Source organism: Notamacropus eugenii, chromosome 5, assembly GCF_028372415.1.
Source record: "Notamacropus eugenii isolate mMacEug1 chromosome 5, mMacEug1.pri_v2, whole genome shotgun sequence".
Classification (NCBI taxonomy): Eukaryota; Metazoa; Chordata; class Mammalia; order Diprotodontia; family Macropodidae; genus Notamacropus; species Notamacropus eugenii.
Genome location: NC_092876.1, coordinates 424,597,620 through 424,608,645, shown reverse-complemented (window position 1 = coordinate 424,608,645; position 11,026 = coordinate 424,597,620). Strand labels below are relative to the sequence as shown.

At 38.9% G+C, this 11,026-nt stretch overlaps 1 protein-coding gene across 1 annotated transcript; it reads right to left on the bottom strand.

Annotated features, from left to right (window-relative positions):
* Positions 1-9,667: 9,667 nt before the first annotated feature.
* On the bottom strand, positions 9,668-10,826 carry C5H21orf140 (chromosome 5 C21orf140 homolog). The gene has a single exon (XM_072615030.1). It carries the CDS (start codon positions 10,755-10,757, stop codon positions 9,999-10,001), a length of 759 nt encoding a protein of 252 aa, XP_072471131.1. The 5' UTR covers positions 10,758-10,826; the 3' UTR covers positions 9,668-9,998.
* Positions 10,827-11,026: the final 200 nt, after the last annotated feature.

Below are 11,026 nucleotides of genomic sequence, written 5' to 3'. Positions count from 1 at the left end.
GGTGAAGTATTTGGTCATATGCTTTGTGTCATCTACTGGTCTTTTTGTGTGTCATCTGAGGCTTCTGAAAATCTCCCCCAAAATCCCCATTTAATTTCTTATGCCAACCCACGATACATCAAATCATGATGGGGAAAATTACAATGTGGAAAGGATAAATGAACAATAATTTTTACAAAGAACTATATTCTACAGCAAGTATTCAAACACCGGAAAATGCTAGCAAACATTATTGGGTAGTTTTTGAATAACAGTAACATTCAGGTCTCCCAGCAAGGTTAACTAGACTTTATAGAATCACATACTGAAAATGACAATTGGATGACTTACTTTGCTTCCAAATACTTGCTATTTCTTGTAACAAAACTGATAGGATTTGTATCATACATATGATATGAACTTACTTATTCACCATAATGACTCATCATTAGCAGCAGAGAGAGCTATAAACACACACTTATAAAATAGCAACAGTTTATAAGTGAAGGAAGATTAGATCATGACTACTTCTCTCCTTCTGTCAGAAACTGGCTTCCTTTCCCACTTTTGCTTTAGATTTGCTGTCACAGTGGATTCCTTTGAGCCAGTAATATCTCTACGTTAATTGCTAACCTTTAATTCCCACAAGAGAATTCTCATACTTTTTTCTAATTTCTTGAATGATTTCTCTCAGTATCAGGAAAAATATAAATTTCTCAAGAAATGCTGAGAAGGAACTCCCACATGAAAATGCTAAGCAAAACCAACCTACTTATCAGCTGAGTATGACAGTCTATCAGTGTTCCATACCTGTAGGCCTCCCTACCTCTGCAAAGAAGAGACATACATTAGGGACAACACTGATCATTATCATTGCATGGCATTGAGGGGTGTTTTTTAGTTGTTGTTCTTTCTTTTTATGTCATTTTCACTGATAAGTTGTTTCCCTACTTCTACTTGCTTCATTCTGCATCAGTTCATCTAAGTCTTCCCATGCTTCTGTGAATTGTTCATTTCTTTATTTTTTTATAATGAAATAAGTTCTATGTTCATGTACCAAAATTTGTTTAGCCATTCCTCCATTCTTTGGACAGAATTTATATAAGTGTTTACCATTGCAAAAAGTAATACTATTAATATTTCCGTTAATCTAGAACCTTTCTTTCCTTGACCTCTTTGCAAGTATATGCTGGAATCTCTAAGTCAAAGGGCATGTTCATTTTAGTAATTTTTTTGGCATTAGTCTAAATCCAACCCCTTCATTTTATAGATGTGGAGATTAAAGCCCACCCAAGGAGCTAAATTTACCCAGATAATAAGGAGAGGGGGTAGGAATCTAAACCAGGTCTTTTGATTCCAAATGATCATGATAAATATGTAGTTCTTTATGGCATGTGGAATCATAGATTTTGAACTGAAATATCATCTGGTTCAAAGGCATCATTTTATAGATGAAAAAATTGAGACTCAGAAAAATTCAATGATTTACTTAATGGTCTCATTCCTGGCAAACATTGGAGGCAAAATTCAAACCCAGTTCTCTCTTGATTCTATATGTAGTTGTTACACTATAGTGCAGTTGTCTAATCTGCTAAGGAATAGCTTACTGTAAGGAGAGGTGGTATTGGAAAACCTAAGCCTTCTAAAACATTCTTCAAACTTTGCCAAGAAATTGTACTGTTGCCTCTACTCAAAACATCAGATAGTTGTGTTGTCTGCTTTCCCCATCATCTGTAAAATAGAGTTAAATACCTGCTCTGCTTACTTCAGATGGTTATTGGTAGGACCCAAAGGCTGTATGTGTGTGTGTATTCATACACATATATAGTCATTTGAAACTAAAGCACAGTGCAAATATAAGAATGATAGAGGCACTTTTAGCACAAAATACTATTTATTGTCTATCATGTGGGAAAGAAAGAAGAAATTGTACCTGAAAACTGGTTGGAAGAAATGTATTGATTGTGATAGAGTAGTATTTGATAAATGCTTTCTCTGAGCTTTGTTTAGTCAGCGTACTGCAGTGAGATAGACTGCTAGATTTGGAGTCAGGAAGTCAGTCACTGGTTCAACTTCTCTCTCCGATGCTTGGTAGCTCTATGATCATGGAAAATCCATTTACTCTTTATCAACCTCAGGCAACTAAGACTACAGTGGGTTGTGATCTGCCTCAGTGGAGGGAATTCCTACACTAACAAGAAAACGTGGTTTTAACGTATTAGCAGCAGCTGTTAAAGTAACCTGGAAGAGGACACCATGGAGCTTTTAACTACCCAAGAGACTGAATGGCAAGTGGTGGAGTGAATGTCTATTATCTCCCAACAATAGTAACTAGATAAATTCAAGCACAGCAGTGCATTTTGTTGCCTCAGCTTTGTAATATGTGTTTTAGCTGCCTGGAGGTTACTGTCTTCATTACAGCCTCTCAGCTGAGTTTCTGTCATCAGGCAGAATGTTGAGAAGTGCGACCCTTGACAGCTCTTGCCTTCAGCTCCACACATTGAATCATAGTCACCTTTCTTTGCCCCGCAGGCATATTGCTCCCTCTTCCACCCTCTTTTCTTTCTTCATTCCATTTTGTGAACTCAACAACTGACTCATCAGCTACCATCTGATGTTTTGGGGAGAGGCAACAGTATAAACAAGCTCATTAGTGATGACACCAGCACAGCTGGAGGTGATCAGGCACAAGACTGAGCATTCACCTCTGAAACCACATCTAGAAGTACAGCCTCTTGACACAGAGTTCACTTACCACCAACTCCCACATAACTTGCTTTACTTGAGTCATAACTTCCTGATCGCTAATTAGTCAGACCATATCTGTGGCCCTGGAAGGCGGTGGGTGTATGACAGAGGTAATGCTAAGGCATCAGAACCACCAAACTGAGGGTTATTGCTTTCTCTTTCTCCGTATTTGGAAGTATATAATTAAGGAGTCAGCATGATACAATAGAAGGAATGTTTGAACCCTAGGTTCAAATTCCAGGATTTCCTGTCTCTGGATTTCATTTCCCTTATCCGTAAAGTGAATGAATTTGAGTAAATGGTCTCTCTTTCCAGTTCTAAATCTATGATCCTTTGAATCAATCAGTAAACATTAAGTACCTACTGTGTGTCAGGCACAGTCCTAGATACAGTGGAATCAAGATAAAAAATGAAATGGTTCCTGTCTTCAAGGAGCTTTTATATTCTACAGGGGAGAAAACATGTATAAGTGTATATAAAATACAAACAAAGTAATTTGCAGTGAAGAAAGATTAAGAGAGGGGGATGTGAAACTAGGATCTGAAAATAGAAATCAAATCTACCTCTTGTGGAATTGCAGGTAGTGCCTGAATTTGCCTGCACCTTAGAGATTATGAAAGGGAGTAATGCAAAATATGGCTGGGAAGGAGCCAGGTGATAAAGGTATCTAAATGTCAAATGGAGGGATTTGTAATGGATCCTAGAGGCAATAGGGCAATAGGTAACTATAAGAATGGCAAATGCACACATTACTCTGTATTGTTACCAGGAACATAATAGTTTAGCTTGTACAGAAAGTAAAATGGTACCTGTAAGAGATTATGAGCTATTTTTACAGTCTCTCTGCTGAGAATTCTTTCTTATTGATATATAGACTTAACCTGTTGTAGATTATCCTTAAAAAGGGTCCAAGAAAGAACTGTTTGTTTTGTTCAAAGAATCTAAAAAGGTTGTGTTTATACTTACATGCAATGAAAAAAAAAATCTCAAAAAAAATCCCTCTCATTTTCTTGGGTGCAGTGGGCTTTAAAAAGGACCACCATTTGGATCAGTAGAATAGGTTAGATATAAAGATATAGTAGTCAATGACTATATGAATCTACTGTTTGATAAACCCAAAGACTCCAGCTTCTGGGAGAAGAACTCACTATTTGACAAAAACTGCTAGGAAAACTGGAAAGCAATATTGCAAAAATTAGGCATAGACCAACATCCTACACTATATACCAAGATAAGGTCAAAATGGGTACATGATTTAGACATAAAGGGTGATGCCATAAGGAAATTAGGAGAGCAAGGATAGTTTACCTGTCAGATCTGTGGAGAAGGTAAGAATTTATTACCAAGCAAGATAGAGAGCATTACGAAATGCAAAATGGATAATTTTGATTACATTAAATTAAAAACTTTTTGCCTAACCAAAGCCAATGCAACCAAGATTAGAAGGGAAGCCAAAAACTGGGAAATAATTTTTACAGCCAGTGTCTCTGATTAAAGCCTCATTTCTAAAATATATAGAGTACTGAGTCAAGTCTATAAGAATATGTCATTCCCCAATTGATAAATGGGCAAAAGGTAAGAATAGGCAGTTTTCAGATGAAGAAATTAAAGCTATCTATAGTCATGAAAATTTTTTTCTATATCACTATTGACTAGAGAAATGCAAATTAAAACAACTCTGAGGTACTACATCAAACCTATCAGATTGGATAATGTGACTAAACAGGAAAATGATAAATGTTGGAGATGTGGGAAAACTGGAACACTAATGCATTGTTGGTGGAGCTGTGAACTGATTCAGCCAAATTGGAAGGGGCTATAAAACTGTGCATACCCTTTGATTCAGCAATTCCACTACTAGGTCTGTATTCCAAAGATAAAATAAAAAAGAAAAGAAAAGGACCCACGTGTACAAAAATATTTATAGCAGCTCTTTTTGTAGTGGTAAAGAACTGGAAACTGAGGGGATACCCCTCAATTGGGGAATGGCTGAACAAATTGTGGTATATGAACATAACGGAATACTATTGTTCCATAAGAAATGATGAGCAGGCAGACTTCAGGCAAACCTGGAAAGACTTACATGAGCTGATGCTGAGTGAAGTGCACAGAACCAGAACACTGTCCACAGTAACAACATCATTGTTCTCTGACCAATTTTGTTAGACTTAGCTCTTTTTAGCAATGCAGTGATCTAAGACAATTCTAAGACTCATAATAGAAAATGGAGTCAGAGTGCAGATAAAAGCATCTTTGTTGTTTTTTGTTTTTATGATTTTTCCCTTTTGTTCTGATTTTTCTTTCACAACATGACTTAGGTGGAAATGTTTAATACCATCTTATATGTGTAGCCTATATCAGATTGCAAGCTGTCTTGGGAGGGGGGAAGGGAGGGAAGAGGGAAAATTTAGAACTCAAAATCTTATAAAAGCAAATGTGGAAAACTAAAAATTAGTTATTTAAAAAAATCCATTAAATCTGGAAATGCCTGCCTTCCATTTGAACCTGAATTAGTAGGCACATTATTTCCTAATTTGGGAATTTCTGTACCAAACGTTTTGTTCATGTCTAAAACTTCATTTCCTTTGCTTACATGCAGTATTCATCTCATGAACTTCTTGTGAGGAAAGCACTTTCATAAAATTTCTAAGTTGGAAAAGATCTCAGGAGCCTCCTGGTCCAACTCATACCAGAACCAGAATTTCCCCTGCAATATGCCCAACAGGGCATAATACCTGCAGTGGAGGGAAACCCACTCTCCAAGCAGGTCACTCCACCTTTGGGTAGCTATAACTCTTAAGAAATTTTCCCTTATATGAAACCTAAATTCATGTCTTTACAACTGATCAAAACTAGTTTTTTATCTTCATAGCCAAGCAGAGTAAGTTTAATCCCAACACTACTTGATAGTCCTTCACTTACTTAGACTTCTTTCAGTCCCCAACCTCTCCCTCCAATTCCTGGTCTTCCTTAGGCAAAATATTCCCATTTCCTTTGACTGATCTTTATATGGCAAGAACTCAAAGCCTCTAACCATCTGGAACTTTGCACCATCCATCCCCATGTCTGGAATTCATTTCCTCCCCACCTCCACCTCACATAATCCCTCACTTCAAACTGTGGTTTAAGTACCACCTTGAACAAAAATCCTTTACCAAGACAAATGTTACTTTCTTCCGTAACTACCTTGTGATTAACTACCCTACACTTTATATTCATTTTTTATGCACTCATGTGTGTGTGCTCACACATGCACAGAGTCTCCTTTGATAGGTCTGTAAAAGCCCTAATTTTTTTCACTTTTTTGGCTTTGTATCCCTGTTATGTGAGATGGCAACAAGCATGTGGGAGGTAATTAACACATAATTGTTGATTGTCTATTTGATTGACCCTGGGTGCCATTTTGTACAGAGGTTAGACTTGAGTGGGTTGGAGAGGTGGGAGATACTGAAAGAGAAACTTCGTTGAAGACCTGAATGGGAGGAATGTTTTCCTAAGCCCCATCCTAACATCTGGCAAGTTTCCAGCTTGCTCATTTGGTACCAGTTTTTGTGATACTTAGAGATTCTGGCATTTTTCTGTGTTAACCAGTGTGATAACCTTTTCACATTTTATAGAGCAAGGAAAAAGCAGTTACTCTTCATATTGCAATATCTATGTTTGACTAGGGACAATAGGATTTCTATGGAACATTTAAAAATTTTGTGTTTTTTAAAAAAATCAAAACAAACCTAGTATAGGATCATTATGGGGGAGTAACAGGGAGGGTGGGGAAGCTGGAACCAAAACTGGAATTAAGAGGGGGTTTTCCACTTGTGCTTGTGTGATTTTGAGGCGGCCACATTTGTTAGATTATTTCTATATTTTTTAGATTTTCATTGTGTCTGTTTACCTTTTTGCTAATAAAAGAAAGAGACTCCCAGCCTCTTGTGCAAGGAGTGACACTCCTGGGGTGTCAGGATCTGGGGCCCAGCTAGATCTTTATACAGTGGAAACAGCAGAGTTGTTCCCAGGCTAGGGAGAAGACTAGACCAGAAGGGAGAATGAGGAAGAGGTGGTTCCCTGGTCCCTTTATCACCTTTCCGAAGAGAGGACCGGAATTCAGTCCTCAGGCAGAGACTTGGGAGCAGCCTCACTGAAGGTCAGGGTCTTGGCATCTGTAGCATCTCACAGAGCCAGGTCAGGGGAGCAGGGTGGGGCCATGGACCATCTTCCCTGGTCAGTATTTGGGCTCAGCTTTGGGTCTTGGGAAGGTCATTCAGCTTATCTTCACCCCCTTCCTCCAAATCTACTCTTCTAAATTTCTCTATTACTATTGAGAGCGCCACTATCCATTCAGTCACCCAGGAGTATGACTTCAGTTTCATCTTGACTTCTCACCCTCACCCCGTACATCTTACTCATAATGTCAGATCTTTTCATTTTTTTCTCCATATCTTTTGTACATTTCTCATTCACTCTGTTCACACACTTTTCTAGTCCGTGTTCTAATACTCTCTGGCCTGCATTACTACAATCACCTCCTAATTGGCTACCCTGCCTAGACTGTGGAGAGCACCATTCCAATCCATCCACCATGCAGCTGCTAAAGTCATTTCCCTAAAACACAGGTGCAGTGATCACATTACTTTCTACTCAGTAAACTCCATTGGCTTCCTATTTCTTCTGGGATCAAATATAAACTCCCATGTTTGGCACTTGAAATTCCTCACAACTGGCCCCTTCTGCCTTTCCAATGTTTTTTACAGTTGCCTCCCTCCATGAGTTTTCTGGTCCAGTCATCTTGTTCTATTGGCTTTTCCTCATACAAGACGTGCCATCTCTTGGTAGTGACACAGCATTCCTTTATATTGGCTTTCCCCACATGCCAGAATGTCCTCCCTTCTCTCTTCTGCCTGTCAGAATCTCTGCTCTCTTTAATGCCATTTGCAGAAGAGAAGATTTAAATTCATAACCCCAAGGTCATGAACCTATCTGTGAGGAGGGTAGTACCCACTATAAAAATAAGCAAGTTTGGAGGAAGCAGCGTCAGGGGAAATGAAGTTGAGTTCTGTTTTGAACATTTCAAGCTTGAGTTGATAATGGGACAGCAAATGTTTGACTGGAGAGCTTAGTGTTTTGGCTTGAGTTTTACCTGCTCTTTCAGCCCCTGTTCACTTTTGACTGGAAGTGTCAACAAGCTATGAAAAAACAGCAGAACAGGCAGTAGGAAGAAGAAAGACCTAGAAAAATCACTAATTCAGCCATAAAAAGGGCCAGTGAGTGGGAATAGCTCCTTGGTTTTAATAACTGGGCAGTACACTTCCCCCTTGCAGGAGCCCTCCACCCTGTCTGCCTCCTGCCAAGTATCTGTGTTGGTATTGCTGTTCAGTTGTTTTTCAGTCATGTCTGACCCTTCATGGCCTTTGGGTCATTTGGGGTTTTGTTTGCAAAGATACTAGAGTGGTTTACCATTTCCTCCTCTAGCTCATTTTACAAATAAGGAAACTGAGGGAAATAGGGTATAGTGACTTGCTAGTAATTGTCTGAGGCCAGATTTGAACTCAAGATGAGTTTTCCTGACTCCAGGCCCAGCACTCTATCCACTCTGCCGCCTAGCTGCCTCTCAAGTACCTTTACCCTCATAAACTAATTATATAATTAGTGACTGATTGACCAGTTGATTGATCCTGGTTGCCCTTTTGGACACTTCCCAGCTGATCAATTTGTGTTTTCTAAAAGGTCAAAGGTGCCATCTCAGGAGGGAGAAGGAGAAAATCTAAGACTTATGGAAGTGATGGTAGAAAACTGAAAACAAATAAATTAATTTAAAAAATAAATTTTAAAAAGAAAAAAAGAAAATATTGAACTATGAAAAAAATTTTAAAAATAAAAGGACAAAAGTAAAAGTAACCTATGTTCCCCAGCCATGCCCCTCAATCTTCCCTCCAAGGATGGCGGGGTAGGATTTGATTGATTGATTGATTTACTCTTCCATGAAGGCTAGGGCCATAATCTGTAGGTTTTGGGATACCCCTTCTTAGAGTATGATTGCACCTGAACAAACTATCTTCTGAACTAATTTTTCACATAACTGAATTTATACCAGAATTCTTAATTGTCTCTGTACTGAGTAAACAGTTGATGTTTGTCCTGCATTCTTGAAGAGGATCATAACACAAGGGAGGTGATGCCATGATATTCAAGTGAATTGGATTTAAGTGAGGGAGGGATGTGCAAAGTCACCAGTCTCACATTCTCCTTCAGAGCCATCTGGGTGCAGTGGCCAGATATGGATCAGGACGATTGGAGATGGCCCAGGATGTAGTGAGAGTCCTTGGCCTTTTCAAACTAAGGTCTTTAACAGGTCTTAGTTTGGCTGAGGCAGCACCCATTCAGTGATTAAGGCTTTAAAAAAATGAGGCAAAGAATGATATCTTAAAAAAAAAAAACAACAATGATGTGGGAGGGGAAGACCCTCAAGGTTTCTGACCAAAACAGAAATGATTGTTATTAAGATTCATTCTGAGCCAATCAAGGCCCAAACAGTGACTAAGCAGGGTTTGGTCTGCCACCAGAGTGATTTGAGGTTAAGGTTGGTCTTGAAAAAAGTTTCAGAGATTAAAACTTTCATTCTCTTTGGGTAGAGCACCGGCAGGTAAGGGTGTGATACTAGATGTGGAGAGAGAAGAAAGAAAGTGACAAAGAAAAGAAAGAAAAAGAAGACAGACAGAAAGGAAGGAAGGGAGAAAGGGAGGAGGAAGAAAGTAGAAAGGAAGGAAAGAAGAGAGGAAGGAAGGGAGGAAGAAAGGGAGGAAGGAAGGAAGGAAGTAAGGAAGGAAGAAAGGGAGGAAGGAAGGAAGGAAGGAAGGAAGGAAGGAAGGAAGGAAGGAAGGAAGGAAGGAAGGAAGGAAGGAAGGAAGGAAGGAAGAAAGAAAGGAAGGAAGGAAGAAAAGACTAGTAAAAGTTGACTGTGAGTTTATTTCTTCTTTACCCCAGTGAACTTACCACACTTGCGGATTGTAGAGATTTAAAATTACAGTAGTCAGCCAACCAAACATTCTCATTCCTTTTTTTCCTCCCTTGTTGAAGTATTGAATTGATTTAATGATATGTTTATGATGATGTCACCACCAAGCTCAGAGAACTCTACCAGCATTAGCAGTCTATTAGAATGTGAGGTTTTTGCCAAAGTGGCGGCAATGCGAAAGGTCAGAAGAGAGCTAAGAATCTCATTGTTAAAGAACATCCTCCTACTGGAGAAGGACAGCTGCTTGCTGGGGAGATTTGCTTCAAGAGCATTTACCAAGATAGTAGTTTTCCCATCTTCGAACTTTGTTAATCACTGTTTTCCATTTGGTTGGTGTCATCCTCTCAATTCCTTTCCCAATCAAGTCACTGAAAAGTATATACTGGTAAGAATAGAGGTTGTCCATGGACCGCAAACAGAATTCCTTCCTGTTGTTGATAATAAACCATTTCAGAGAAGACCAGGCAGTATCTAAAGGATTTAGGTAATTGTAAGGGTATGGAAGAGGAAGAAGCTCATGGCCAATAGCTTTGGCTATCTTAGGACAACATGAAATGCTGGTTAAATTAATAGTAGATGACGTGTAAGGTTGAACTTGGTTGTCCTCCATGACTTCATTCTGCCTTCTTTCATTTATCTGTTTTTTCTCTCTGACCACAATGACACATTTTCCATAGGTTCTTTTTACCACACTGCAGAATTCAAGGAAGAGACCCTCTTCCTGTCTGTTACATAACTCATCTCTCAGGAACATTCGGTATTTCCAAGGAACCCATCCTTGACTGCTTCCAGCATGGACAACACTCCAAGTTGGGTTGTGTGTGAAATTTTCATCACCCAGGTTTTCTCCTGTGACAAGATGTTCAGGTATATCTGTTTCCCCTAAAAAGATGGTTTTAAATCCATCAGATTGTAAACTTCTTAGCCTTTCTATATACTGGAGACATTGCCTCCTCATAACGCTGTCAAAATGATTCCTGTGAATCACATGTCTTAAGAGAGGATTTGCAAAGCGAAGCATGGTGGTTTCTTAAGTGTTTGAGAAAGCTTGCATGGTTATATCTGAAGAGACTTGGCAAGTGTGGGATTATGATGACCTCATAATGGCTTTTATGACTGCTGGATCATTCCCAAGAATCATATGCTTTGTATTCAGAGTTTCAATAGAATTTCTCCCCACCTAGATATCCCCCAAGCATTTTAAATTCAACATGTCCAAAGTCAAGCTAATCTTCCTTTCAAATCCCTGCTTTTCTTAAGTTTATTATGAAGGAGACCTGTGGTGCTATT

Coding starts and splice junctions, on each gene's coding strand:
- C5H21orf140 (XM_072615030.1), bottom strand. CDS start 10,757: ATGCTTCGCTTTGCAAATCCTCTCTTAAGACATGTGATTCACAGGAAT.